Source organism: Balaenoptera borealis (assembly GCF_965194805.1).
Source record: "Balaenoptera borealis genome assembly, chromosome: 16".
Lineage (NCBI taxonomy): Eukaryota > Metazoa > Chordata > Mammalia > Artiodactyla > Balaenopteridae > Balaenoptera > Balaenoptera borealis.
The window spans coordinates 1694179-1707639 of NC_138872.1; the positions used below are offsets into that span (position 1 = coordinate 1694179).

General features: G+C 66.0%; 1 protein-coding gene across 2 annotated transcripts in view; it reads left to right on the forward strand.

Annotated features, from left to right (window-relative positions):
* LAMA5 (laminin subunit alpha 5) overlaps positions 1–13461 on the forward strand; it is a 52947-nt gene that overhangs the window by 26647 nt on the left and 12839 nt on the right. The window contains exons 12-41 of one of the 2 annotated variants that reach the window (XM_082359786.1): positions 970–1110; positions 1192–1329; positions 1420–1554; positions 1638–1772; positions 1857–1994; positions 2481–2533; positions 2760–2865; positions 3011–3063; positions 3154–3259; positions 3660–3759; positions 3917–4073; positions 4204–4342; positions 4514–4656; positions 4733–4839; positions 4933–5086; positions 5642–5802; positions 5904–6012; positions 7828–7925; positions 8013–8214; positions 8432–8558; positions 9165–9304; positions 9844–9959; positions 10038–10249; positions 10576–10780; positions 10982–11126; positions 11317–11457; positions 11567–11728; positions 11893–11994; positions 12099–12182; positions 12777–13007. In XM_082359786.1, coding sequence (XP_082215912.1) covers positions 970–1110; positions 1192–1329; positions 1420–1554; positions 1638–1772; positions 1857–1994; positions 2481–2533; positions 2760–2865; positions 3011–3063; positions 3154–3259; positions 3660–3759; positions 3917–4073; positions 4204–4342; positions 4514–4656; positions 4733–4839; positions 4933–5086; positions 5642–5802; positions 5904–6012; positions 7828–7925; positions 8013–8214; positions 8432–8558; positions 9165–9304; positions 9844–9959; positions 10038–10249; positions 10576–10780; positions 10982–11126; positions 11317–11457; positions 11567–11728; positions 11893–11994; positions 12099–12182; positions 12777–13007 — 4040 coding nt within the window. The remainder of the gene's footprint in view (positions 1–969; positions 1111–1191; positions 1330–1419; positions 1555–1637; positions 1773–1856; positions 1995–2480; positions 2534–2759; positions 2866–3010; positions 3064–3153; positions 3260–3659; positions 3760–3916; positions 4074–4203; positions 4343–4513; positions 4657–4732; positions 4840–4932; positions 5087–5641; positions 5803–5903; positions 6013–7827; positions 7926–8012; positions 8215–8431; positions 8559–9164; positions 9305–9843; positions 9960–10037; positions 10250–10575; positions 10781–10981; positions 11127–11316; positions 11458–11566; positions 11729–11892; positions 11995–12098; positions 12183–12776; positions 13008–13461) is intronic. The other variant, XM_082359787.1, reaches the window with a different exon arrangement.

A 13461-nucleotide genomic window follows, 5' to 3' on the forward strand; every position in this document is an offset into this window, starting at 1 on the left:
AGTTTTAGTTTTCAGCACCCCCTGGACCATATGTATCCTGCTCTTCGAGCTTTGCGCATGCTGCATCTCTTGGGGCAGGTCCTCTTTCTCAACACACAACATCCCTCTTTGTCTCCGTGAATGCTTGTGCCTTGGGCTCACCGCGCTCCATGCTCCCCTTCTCTGTGTCTGTGCCACCCACTCTCCCTTCTGGAAGCTCTTTGTTTCCTGTCCAAATCCTTGGTTCAAGGTGCATTCTTTCAGAAGGACATGACTGGATTCTCCTTCAAGAGTCCAGCCGATGCCTTTGGGTTTATCTCGTGAGAGGAGATGTGGCCTGGCAGAGGGACTGTGGCTGCTGTCAGTTTGGGCTCACAGCTGCCCCAGTTGTATCATTTCTCACATTCTGCTTAAATTTTTCCTTTCCCGACTTTTGTTGGATTTACCAACAAAACGTGTTGTGGTTGGTTTGTGTTTTCTTCTCCAAGGGTTTGCAAGTTCTGTTTCTGTCTTCTGGTCTGGCCCGAGGTTACCCTTATGCTTTGACAAATACTGAACCATTATTCCATGTCAGTAACAAAAATTAAATAGTATTACCCCCTTTTTGTGCATCAGTTAAGACATTTAGCACACTTTTTCTTTCTTATTCCTAATCCCCAGAATTATTTATAAAGAGTAGAATTTTCTTTTCACCTTGTTATGATTTTTTTGCATTTTCTCTGGTTGAGTCAATGCCTGCAGTTGACTTGGTTGCTACATTATGCACAACTAATTATGTGTAGTGGTCCTGATTTCACCACATGCCACTGTTTTCCCAAAACATCAACTTTCCCTTGTTGGGATTTTTAGTCTTTTTTGTTTTGCATGAGTGCAGTGTCAAGTGTAAGGAAAGGAGTTTTGTGGAGAAGGGAGGTTTTTTTTTGGGGGGGAGGGTGGGTGGCTGGGGTCCACGGGGCCTCTGAGACTCCCCCACCCCCCACCCCCCCACAGACTGTGACTGCAGTGCCGCCGGGACCCAGGGCAACGCCTGCCGGAAGGACCCACGGGTGGGGCGCTGCGTGTGCAAACCCAGCTTCCAGGGCACGCACTGTGAGCTCTGCGCGCCGGGCTTCTACGGCCCGGGCTGCCAGCGTGAGTCCGTCCCCGTCCCGGTCCCCGTCCCCTCGTGGGTCCCAGGAGCCCAACCCCTCTGTGACCACCTCCTCCCTGCAGCCTGTCAGTGCTCCAGCCCCGGTGTAGTGGACGGAACCTGTGACCGCGACTCGGGCCAGTGCACGTGCCGGACGGGATTCGAGGGGGCGGCGTGCGACCGCTGTGCCCCTGGCTACTTCCACTTCCCCCTCTGCCAGCGTGAGCGCAGCGCCCCCGGTGGGGGGTGGGAGGGGGGCCGGGGTCCCGGCCTGCCTGGCTCAGGACCCCGTGCGCCTCTCGGCCCTGCAGTGTGCGGCTGCAGCCCCACGGGGACCCTGCCCGAGGGCTGCGATGACGCTGGCCGCTGCCCGTGCCGACCCGAGTTTGACGGCCCCCACTGTGACCGCTGCCGCCCGGGCCACCACAGCTACCCCGAGTGCCACGGTGAGCAGAGGGCCTCAGGGGCCCCGGGCGGGGTGGGAGGGCCACCCACAGGCCCCCAGGGCCTGACCCCGAGTCCTCTGCAGCCTGCGCCTGCGACCCCCGGGGTGCCCTGGACCAGCTGTGTGGGGCGGGCGGGGTGTGCCACTGCCACCCCAGCTACGCGGGTGCCACCTGCCAGGAGTGCAGCCCAGGCTTCCACGGCTTCCCCGACTGTGCCCGTGAGTGCCCTGGCGGGAGGGGGGGCGGGGGAGGGCGTGTGCCCACCGCGTGCTCACACCCCGCTCTCCTCCCCCCTCCCCCAGCCTGCCACTGCTCCCCCGAAGGCTCCCTGCACACAGCCTGCGACCCCCACAGCGGGCAGTGCAGCTGCCGACCCCGAGTGACGGGGCTGCGCTGTGACATGTGTGCGCCCGGTGCCTACAACTTCCCCTATTGCGACGGTGAGGCTGGCACCGTGTGTGTGTGTTGGGTGCTGTGCATGTCATGTGCTGCGTGTTCCCGTGACCGTCTCTGTGCTCTGTGTGCGCTCGCGTGTGTTCGTATGGTTCACGTGCTGCGTTCACATGAGTGTCCGTGTGTCGTGCATGTGCGTGTCTCCACATGGTTCTTGGATGTGCCTGTTTACTCGCATGTGGTCATGTGCTGTGTGTCGGTTCATGCTTGTTCACGTGCTTTGTGCATGTGTGCTCACATGACTGTTCACACGTGTGTGCCTGTTGTGTGTGCTCATTGCGTGTTCATAATCACGTGCTGTGTGGTGGGGGACCAGGGCATGTAGGCACACGTGGTTTCTTGCCTGTTCACACGTGTGGGAGGCATGTATGTTGGCTCCCATGGAGCCTCGGGTCCTGGCCAGGCCTGGGGAAGCCCTTGGCCGTCAGGGTCAGTGACCGAGTAATGACGGCGGCCTGGGCATCTCTCCACAGCTGGCTCCTGCCACCCTGCTGGCCTGGCCCCAGCCGATCATGATCTTCCTGAGGTGAGCCCAGGTCAGCCCTCTGGGGCCAAGGCCATCGCTTCCAGAGGGACCATCACTTCCTCAGCTGCTCGGTTGCCATGGCAACCTCAGAGTCCATTTGTTCGCCTGGCCGCTCCTCTGTCCTCACTGCAGGGTCATGCCAGAGATGGGACAGGGCTCCAGGGTTGAGGGTTTGCAGGTAGGAGGGCAGGGACCCACTCTGACCCTCAGTCTCATCCTTTCCCAGGCACACATCCCCTGTAGGTGCCGGGCTCACGTGGAGGGGCCGAGCTGCGATCGCTGTAAACCTGGGTTCTGGGGGCTGAGTCCTAGCAACCCTGAGGGCTGCACCCGTGAGTCTGCCCGGAGTGGGTGTCGGGGTGCTGGGGGAGACCCCTGGGGAGGGGGAGGGCTGGCCCCACAGAGCCGGCGCGGGGATGGAGTCCAGGGCCTCCTGCCCCCTGCTCTGCTCTCAGGCCCACTCTGCCCCTCCCCCAGGCTGCAGCTGTGACCCCAGGGGCACAGTGGGTGGAGCTGCTGAGTGCCAGCCGGTGAGTCTGAGGGCCCAGATATCGGGGGCTGTGGGAGCCGCACGTAGGGACCCTCCCCTGCCTGGTCCCACCTTCTCCCTTGGCCCCCAGGGCAACGGCCAGTGCTTCTGCAAGCCCCACGTGTGCGGCCACACCTGCGCGGCCTGCAAGGACGGCTTCTTCGGGCTGGACCAGGCCGACTACTTCGGCTGCCGTGGTAAGCGGCTGCTTACGCGGTCCTCAGACCACATCCTGGGGGATGCTGAGGCCCAGAGAGGGACAGATGGGGCAGGGACCCAGCCAGGGCCTGGGCACGGCATGGCACTTGCCGAGCTGCTTCTAGGTGCCCGGCCAGACCCGTGCTGGGCGTGGGAGTGAGGAGGCAGGTTTCACCCCTTGGTGCTCCTCCTCTCCATCCCTTGCCCCTGGCAGCAGGCGTCACTGACCGATCCCAGGGCCGTTGCCCCTGGACTCAGAGCCTCTGTTGTCCAGGGACCCAGGCAGCCCCTGGGGGAGGTGAGGCGGCCTCCCAGCCGAGCCACTCTTGGCAGAGGGTGGGTGGAACACTGAGGCCGGGTGGGGGCCAGGCCGCATTGACTCGCTCCCTCCCGCTGCAGGCTGCCGGTGCGACGTTGGCGGAGCTCTGGGACAGGGCTGTGAGCCGAGGACAGGCGCCTGCCTGTGCCGCCCCAGCACCCAGGGCCCCACCTGCAGCAAGTGGGTGCCCCCGCCCCGGCTGGGCGGGCGGGCAGGGGGCTGGGGCGGCAGCTTGTCCCCCGGGCTTCTCCCTGGGGACCCTGGTGAGCAGGCAGGGCCAGTGCCCGCCCTGCCCAGACCGGATGCCAGCTGCCCTGACCGGCCCTGCCGTGGCCAGGCCGGCGCAGGACCACTACCTTCCCGACCTGCACCAGCTGCGCCTGGAGCTGGAGGAGGCGGCCACGCCCGAGGGCCACGCCGTGCGCTTCGGCTTCAACCCTCTTGAGTTCGAGAGCTTCAGCTGGAGGGGCTACGCGCAGATGGCACCCATCCAGGTGGGTGCGGTGCTGCCCCATTCTGGGGCCGGCGGAGTGGGTGGGCAGGCCCCTGAGGTGGCAGGGCCGGGCCGGGGATGGCCACGGAGGAGCAGCCCCGACTTTCCACGCCCACCCGTACCCACCGCAGCCCAGGATCGTGGCAAGGCTGAGCGTGGCCTCCCCTGACCTCTTCCGACTGGTCTTCCGATACGTCAACCGCGGGCCCGCGAGCGTGAGCGGGCGGGTCTCCGTGCGCGACCAGGGCAAGTTTGCCACCTGCGCCAACTGTGAGTGCGGGGGGCTACCCCCTGGGCCCCGCCCCACTCACGCCTCGCCACAGCCAGCCCCACCTCGTCCCCGCATGTGGGTGGGAGGCCCGGCCCTTCCCGCTGGCCCTGGGGGAGGTGCGGCCTGGGTGGCCATGCTGCGTCCAGGAGGCTTGCCGTCCCCGCCCCCAGGCACAGAGCAGAGCCAGCCCATGGCCTTCCCGCCCAGCACGGAGCCTGCCTTCGTCACCGTGCCCCAGAGGGGCTTCGGGGAGCCCTTCGTGCTGAACCCCGGCGCCTGGGCCCTGCTCGTGGAGGCCGAGGGGGTGCTCCTGGTGAGGCGGGGCTGAGTGGGCTGGGGCAGGGTGCGGGGTGGGGACCACGGCACCTAACCTCCCCCCTTCCCCCCAGGACTACGTGGCTCTCCTGCCCAGCGCCTACTACGAGGCGGCCCTCCTGCAGCTGCGGGTGACCGAACCCTGCACGTTCCAGCCCGACGCGCAGCGCTCCGGGGACCAGTGAGGGCCGGCCGGTGGGGGAGGGGGCGGGCCTGACCCTCGCTGTGCTCAGGCCGCCTGCCCCGTGCTGACCAGACTGTGCACCGCCCCCAGCTGCCTCCTCTACACCCACCTGCCCCTGGACGGCTTCCCCTCCGCCGCTGGGCCTGAGGCCCTGTGTCGCCACGGCAACAGCTTACCCCGGCCCTGCCCCACGGAACAGCTCAGCCCCGCTCACCCGCTGCTGGTCGCCTGCCAGGGCGCAGATGTGCGTGTCCCCGGGACCCCACGGGGGTGGGCGGGGTCAAGACTTGGGGAGACGTGCCCATGGCCTGTGGGGAGGGGGAGTCCACGTTGCAGTGACAGGACCCAGGCACAGCGCAAGAGTGACGGCGGGCAGAGCATGGGCGGCACAGCTGGGTGCTCAAGGCCAGCCTGCCGGCTCGGGCAGCACCTGCTGCCTTCTGGGGCTCTGACCTTGGGAGTCGGTGCCTCGGGGCCTCATCCGTACACGGGGTACGGATGGCCCAGCCCTCCAGCTTATTGTGAGGAGGTGGCAGGTCGCCGGTTCACTTCGGGCACTGGACACTCTACAGTGATGAAGCTGGCGGGCCACGGGTGGGCTGGGGGGGCTCGGAGCGAGCGGAGGTTGGAAGCCGAGTGGCCGCGGGAGTGCCCCAGGCAGCAGGGACGGCGGGCACACAGGCCCTGAGGTGGGGGACGAGGCTGTGCGGGGAGGGGATGGGAAGGGCCGTGTTCAGGAGCGGCCTGTTCTCTAGGTGGGGCGCTGGGGCGGGGGCCTCACCTCGCCCTGTCCCCCCAGGTGGACGTCCAGCTTCAGGTGGCGGTGACGCAGCCAGGCCCCTATGCCCTGGTGGTGGAGTACGCTAATGAGGACGCCCGCCAGGAGGTGGACGTGGCCGTGCACACCCCCCGGCGGGCCCCCCAGCAGGGGGCGCTCACCCTCCACCCCTGCTCATACAGGTGTCTGGGGAGTGGGGAGAGGATTCACGCCTGGGGGGCCGGTGGAGGGCTCCGGGCTCCAGGGCTGCCCTGCCCACTGACCAGCCCTGCCCGTCCCGCAGCACCCTGTGCCGGGGCACCGCCCTGGATGCGCAGCGCCGTCTGACGGTCTTCCACCTGCACCCGGAGGCCAGCGTCCGGCTCACGGCCGAGCAGGCACGGTTCTTCCTGGTGAGGCCCGACCCCTCACCTGCACGGGCCCCAGGACCCCACTGTGGGGTTAGGCCTTTGCGAAGATTTTAAACACACAAAAAAAGTAGAAGAATGTGATGAGCCTGGGTACCCATCACCAGTGCCATCTTCAGCTCACATCGGGTGGAGGTTCCTCCAGAACCCTCCTCCTGCAGGGTTTGTTCCCTGTGGGTATGAAATGTAAATTTGTTTGTAAATAATGCTCACGGTCACCTAAGGGGGCTGTGATGCGCTGGAGGCAGAGTAGGAAGAACAGTCTTAACGAAAGGCTGCTTTTTGGTATAATTGACAAAAACACGACACCTTGTGGACCCGAATTAGGAAGCGGTCCACACAGCGTGGGTTCTGAAGCTTGGGATTCACTATCGTTGTCGTAACTTGCTGCTTCTTTTTTTTTTTTTTTTTTTTTAATTAATTAATTTGTTTATTTATTTTTGGCTGTTTTGGGTCTTCGTTGCTGCACGTGGGCTTTCTCTAGTTGCGGCGAGCGGGGGCTACTGTTCGTCGCGGTGCGCGGGCTTCTCATTGCGGTGGCTTCTCTTGTTGCGGAGCACGGGCTCTAGGCACGCGGGCTTCAGTAGTTGTGGCTCGCGGGCTCAGTAGTTGTGGCGCACGGGCTTAGTTGCTCCGCGGCACGTGGGATCTTCCCGGACCAGGGATCAAACCCATGACCCCTGCATTGGCAGGCGGATTCTTAACCACTGCGCCAGCAGGGAAGCCTGTAGCTTACTTCTGTGTCAACTTCACAGAGGTGAAAATCAAATCCCAAGGCTGAACATTCTGGGCAACGTTAATCGTTAGTTTGATGCCCGGAACCAAGCATGCGTGTCGATTCAGAAAGTGACAGAATGGGTGACGCTGGTCTCATCAGAGGATTACCGAGTCTCACTGTTACGGTTCCCTAGGTCTTTAAAAGTTTTATCCGAGTATCATAGGCATATATTTTTATGAAAGCGTCAAATATTGAAAACAGACTTGCAACAACAAAGCATAATCGCATGCCCCATCTGCGCATCCTCTCATTCTGCTTCCCGGAGTCAGTCCGTTTCTTCCACGTTGCTAAGTAACGCACGCTACGTTGCTTCCTCCTAATGTTTTGATGTCGCAACCCCCGCGGTTCTGTCCTCATGCACACGCGGCGCTGTAGTCGTGGGCTGGGACACTTTAGACTCTCCATGGAGCTGTACCCACAGCCCAGTACCCAGGCCAGGAAGCAACATGGCCCCACCCCCGATGCCACTCAGCCCCCCCCCCCCCCCCCACCGGGGTAACCACCTCCAGACACTGACAGCACCGCCTAGTTTGCCTGTTCCGGAACTTTCTATAATTGGAGTCACACAGGTGTTCCTTTGCGCTGCCTCTTTGGCCAACGCCATGGCAGGGAAGGATGGAGCTGTCACTGTGGTCACGCGGTATTCTGTCTTCGCTGTCGGGTTTTTCTAGACACCCTGAGATACCCTGTTTTACCGTATCCGTCACACACGTTTCTTCGCCGTGGTAGACGGTACAGGACGGAGATGCCTGCTCACGAGCCCCCGCTCGCTGAGCGCCTGCCTGTGCCGGCTCCCCGGCCCTATGACCACAGACGGCGGTGGAGTGCAGTGGGAGGAGGAGTGGCCTCGGGGGGAGCTGGGAGGTGCTCCAGGCCCAGAATCCACAGCCGAGGGCTGGGGTCTGTGCAGCCGCAGGAGAGGCAGGCGGAGTGGGGGTCGGGCTCGGTGCAGAGAGCAGGACCGGCCTGGGTGGGGATGGGCCGCTCCTGCCGCCACACCCACACCTGTCCCCTGCCTGCAGCACAGTGTCACCCTGGTGCCCGCGGAGACCTTCAGCTCAGAGTTCGTGGAGCCCCGCGTCCGCTGCATCAGCAGTCACGGCGCCTTCAGCCCCAGCAGGTAGCGGGGCCGGGGGCGGGAGCCCAGAGCGGCGGCAGGGCGGTGGCCGGGACTCGGGGACTCACCCCTGTGTTCCCCACCCCCCAGTGCCGCCTGCCTGCCCTCCCGCTTCCCGAAGCCGCCGCAGCCTGTGGTGCTCAGGGACTGCCAGGTGCTGCCGCTGCCGCCCGGCCTACCGCTGACCCGCTCTCGGGAGCTCACGCCGGACGCGCCCCCGCCCGGGCCCCAGCCCCGGCCCCCCACCGCTGCGGACCCCGACGTGGAGCCTACCCTGCTGCGCCACCCCCAGGTGCGGGCTGGGGCCGGGGGGGGGGCCGGGAGGGGCCGGGAGGGGCCGGGGCCGGCGGGGGGGGCTGGGAGGGGCCTGGAGGGGCCGGGGCCGGGAGGGCCCGGGAGGGGCCGGGGCCGGGAAGGGGCGGGGGGGCCGGGGGGGCTGGGGCGGGACTTGCAGCCCCTGGTACCCCTGCATCTCTGCCCACTCACCGGATCCGCTCCCACCGGCGCAGGGCACCGTGGTCTTCACCACCCACGTGCCCGCCCTGGGCCGCTACGCCTTCCTGCTGCACGGCTACCAGCCGGCCCACCCCGCCTTCGCTGTGGAGGTCCTCATCAACGGGGGTCGTGTCTGGCAGGGTAAGCGGAGGGGCGGACCCCGGGGCGAGGAGGCTCTCGGGGGTCTCGTCCACACGGCCCGTCGTGTGATACCACACGTGAAGTGGATGGGGCACGTGCTGGGTCCACAGCTCACAGGGGCCGTGGCTCGGTGCCCGCTGCCTGGCTGTGACGGGGCCACGTGCCCCATCCTGCCCTCAGCTCTCACATGAGGTGTCCCAGGGCCCACTGTGGGTGGCAGGCCCTGCCCCTCACATCTGTGCTGTGACTCAAAGTTCACCCCGTCCTGCGCTCGGGTGATCGAGGGCTCGCTGTGGGACCCGGGTCCACGCACGTCTATTTCATTCTGCTCTGACGAGCCCGGGGACCTGCGCCTCGTGGGGCCTCGTGTGTGACCACGGCCGATTCACGTAGCACGAGTGGGCCCAGCCACGTGGGTCTCTGGGTGGGTCACACACGCGTGTCGTGTTCAGGGATGCACGGTCCTCGGTAATGGGTGCTGCCATTGGGATCCTCTCCTCCCTGGTGACTCCAGGAGTGTCCCAAGCCCGGGGTGAGGCCGTGAGGCCGTGGGGCGGGGTGCTGTGCGTGTGCTGGGGGCACTGACCTGCCTTTCCTCACCTCCAGGCCACGCCAACGCCAGCTTCTGCCCGCACGCCTACGGCTGCCGTGCCCTGGTGGTGTGTGAGGGCCGGGCCGTCCTGGACGTGACCGACAGTGAGCTCGCTGTGACCGTGCGTGTGCCCGAGGGCCGCTGGCTCTGGCTGGTGAGTCCTCGGGCTGGTAGCCGTCCTCCACCCGTCGTACCGCTATTGGTCGCCGTGCCAGTGTGTACCCTGCTTGCCGCGGCCCAACCCCGAGCTAGGTGCCAGGGGCGGCAGCCTCTGGGGACCTCCAGGCCCATCACGAGAGGCTCCTGAGGGGTCCAAGAGCCAAGATGTTGCCCAGCAGCTCCCTGGGGCCCTGCTGGTCAGAGTGGCCTTCCTGGAGAGGGAGGCTTCCGGCAAAAAGGGATGGACGGGGCGCCAGGAGTCTGGGCCCCTCCTCGCACTCCCCAAGCTTCCGTGTGGCCACAGAGGCTGGCCTCCCCTCTGAGTGGCCCCAGGAGGGACCCAGCACCTGGCAGCCTGGCTGGGGCCCCGGACCAGGGTGTGATGTCACCACCGCTGTCTTAGCTGCCCGGCCAAACCCTGGCCTGTGGCAGAGAAGCCCTGGCGTTGGCCCCTGCCGGGGGGCTCCGGCACCCACCCCCGACCTGGACTCTTCGCTGGGCCCACGGGAAGGTAACCAGGCCCTGATGCTCTAGGAGTACGTGCTGGTGGTCCCCGAAGACGCCTACAGCCCCAGCTACTTCCAGGAGGAGCCCCTGGACAAATCCTACGACTTTATCAGCCAGTGTGCCACCCACGGTTACCACGTCAGGTGGGCCGGGCTCAGGGCCGGGGGCAGCAGGGTAGGGGCCGGGCTGGGAGCTGGCCTCACCACCCGCCCTCACCCCAGCCCCTCCAGCTCGTCGTCCTTCTGCCGCAACGCCGCTGCCTCCCTCTCCCTCTTCTATAACAACGGGGCTCGGCCGTGCAGCTGCCACGAGGTGGGCGCCACGGGCCCCACGTGTGAGCCCTTCGGGGGCCAGTGTCCCTGCCGCGCCCACGTCATAGGCCGTGACTGCTCCCGCTGTGCCACTGGCTACTGGGGCTTCCCCAGCTGCAGGCGTGAGTACCCCAGTCCACGGGCGCTCTGGGGGGGTGCCTCCAGGAGACAGTGGTCAGGAGCACGTCCTGGAGCCTGGTGGACCAGCCCTGCCGCGTCCTGTCTGCGACAGCCCGGGCCTTGCAGGGTTGTCCAGGAGGTTCCGGGGACTAGACAGCAGTTCTGACCAGCTGACGCCACATCAGAGGAGCTGCCTGGGGCTTGGGGCCCGGAGCTGGGTGGAACCAGGCTGGGGGTAGGGTGGCCTCGCCCCCCACCCCCCACCCATGCAGTGTCCCCAGGTCTGCTGTCGGGTCCCCTGACCGGGGCCTGTGCACGCGCCCCACAGCCTGTGACTGCAGCGGCCGCCTCTGTGACGAGCTCACGGGCCAGTGCATCTGCCCGCCGCGCACCGTCCCGCCCGACTGCATCGTCTGCCAGCCCCGGACCTTTGGCTGCCACCCGCTGGTCGGCTGTGAGGAGTGTAACTGCTCGGGGCCTGGCGTCCAGGAGCTCATGGACCCCACCTGCGATGTGGACAGCGGCCAGTGCAGGTGAGCACCAGGGTGCGGGTCCCCGTGGCCTCGGGGCAGTCCCGGGTCACCTGCCAGTGAGCCCTGAACCCACCCACCCCCTGGCAGTGTCCCCGGCGCTCAGGGGGGCACCACCTTGGTGGGGGGCACCTCTGGTCTCTTGTGTCAGTGTGAGGGGCAGGTGGAGGAGAGGCCCAGCCAGTTCCTGAACCCTCACGGCAGGTGCAGACCCAACGTGGCCGGACGCCGCTGTGACACGTGTGCTCCCGGGTTCCACGGCTTCCCCAGCTGCAGCCCCTGCGACTGCCACGAAGCAGGCTCTGCACCTGGAACATGCGACCCCCTCACAGGCCAGTGCTCTTGCAAGGTGAGGGCGGTCCGGGGCCAGACCTGACGACCCCACCCCGTCCCTCGTCTTGCCTTCTCAGCGGACCTTCGTTCTCTCTGGGAGGTTGGAGCTTCCTGGCACCTTTGGGCCAGTCAGCCCAGTTGTGGGGTGACAGCCAACACGGGCACACGGCTGACCGCCCTGCCCTGTCGTGCCCTCCTGCCCCCAGGAGAACGTGCAGGGCCCGCGGTGTGACCAGTGCCGCCTCGGGACGTTCTCCCTGGACGCCGCCAACCCCAAAGGCTGCACCCGCTGCTTCTGCTTCGGGGCCACGGATCGCTGCCGGAGCTCGGCCTACGCCCGCCGGGAGGTGTGCGGGCAGGACGGGAGGGGACTCAGGGAGGGGGTCTGAGACGTAGGACGGGGCCCTGTGATACGCGAGGGCATGCGCCTGTGTTACCCACCCACGTGCCCTGCAGTTCGTGGACATGGAGGGCTGGACGCTGCTGAGTGGTGACCGGCAGGTGGTGCCCCACGAGCGGCAGGCGGAGGCAACACTGCTTCGCGCGGACCTGCGGCGCGCGCCTGAGGCCTTCCCCGAGCTGTACTGGCAGGCCCCGCCCTCCTACCTGGGGGACCGGGTGAGCAGGCCGATCGGCCCCTGGGAGGGCACCTGGAGGCCTGGGGGGGCCGGCAGTGAGGATGCTGGTGTCCAGGGAGGGATAGGGTGCCTAGAACCACTGCCGTCGACTCTGGGCCCGTGGACGGGGTCTGGCCAGGTCGCATCCCTCTGTCCGGTCTCCAGGTGTCGTCCTACGGCGGGACCCTCCACTACGAACTGCACTCAGAGACCCAGCGGGGAGACGTGTTCATCCCCACGGAGAGCAGGCCAGACGTGGTGCTGCAGGTGGCCCACCGGGTGGTCTTGGCAAGGGCGGGCAGCGGGCACAGCCGAGCCGGGACCGTGGGCAGCCCGATTCCCGGCCCTCATCTGCCCACACGCCTCCCCAGGGCAACCAGATGAGCATCACGTTCCTGGAGCCAGTGTACCCGGCACCCGGCCACGTTCACCGCGGGGAGCTGCAGCTGGTGGAGGTGAGCGGTCGTCTCTGGCCCCCAAAGCTACAGGGGCTGCTCTCCGTGTCAGAAAGCAGGGTCCCGGAGCAGGACGGGGCGGGCCCCTCATCAGCACGCCTCTTTCCTGGTCCCCCGTGGGGGTAGTGCTCCTGGGCCGAGTGCGGGCTTGCAAACCCCTGATCCCTGACGGGTGGGCAGCTCCTCCGACGCCTGGCCCTGGGGTTCCCTCTGCAAGCCACCAGCTTGTGTCTTTCGTCCATTTCCTTTCCAAGGGGTTTCGTGTTATTCTTGATGTTCACCCTGTGTCCTGGCTTTAGAGCTGCGATCGTCTTCTCTTAGTCTGTACTCTTGTAGCCTGTGTGTCTTTCTGTAAGATCTTTTCTGATGAACAGACGTTCTTGCATTTGATGTACTCAAGTCGTTCATATTTCATTTGCAGTTAGTGTTTTCGTGTGTTAAAGTCTTTGCCTCTCAGATCAGAAATCACTCACCTGTAGCGCGTGTCCCCCCCACGTGCCCTGCGTGTCCCCATCCCCCACGGGAGGGTCTGTCCTGGGCTCCTGCTGTGCCCCATGGCGGCGGCCGCACTGAGGCCCTGTCGTGGCCGCGCAGGGCAATTTCCGGCACATGGAGACCCACAGCGCCGTGTCCCGTGAGGAGCTCATGATGGTGCTGGCCGGCCTGGAGCAGCTGCACATCCGCGCCCTCTTCTCACAGACCTCCTCGGCCGTCTCCCTGCGCAGGGTGGCGCTGGAGGTGGCCAGCGAGGTGGGCGGGGGACCTCCGGCCAGCAACGTGGAGCTGTGCATGTGCCCTGCCAACTACCGCGGGGACTCGTGCCAGGTGAGGTGGCGGGGGCAGACACCGGGCTGCCGGGCTGCCGTTGGCCGGTCACCCTGCCCCGCGCGCGCACGTCCACCCTCCCCCGAGCATCCACGCCTGGCCTCCGTCTCCGTCTCACCCCACCCGTCCTCCTGCCAGCTGGGTGTCACGCTCCCGGCAGCTGACCTTCCCGCCACAGGCTGAGCCGGCCGCGTGCTAATCCGCTGTCACCTGCCCCCTGCCCGGCCCCCCGTGCACACAGCTGCTCTTCATCTGTTCAGTGCCCAGCGCGTCCCACGTCCACGGTTTACCCAGCCAGCATCCACCGAACCCCCCTCCCCTCCCTCCGCCCGCTTGGAAGAGGTGTTTGGAGGAGAACAGGAGGTGGTCCCCTGAGCCGAGGCATCTGCGTGGCTTTGTGGGCTGGACTTTGTGCCTTCAGCGGTCAGGCTCAGGAGCATGGTCCCCGGCCTGC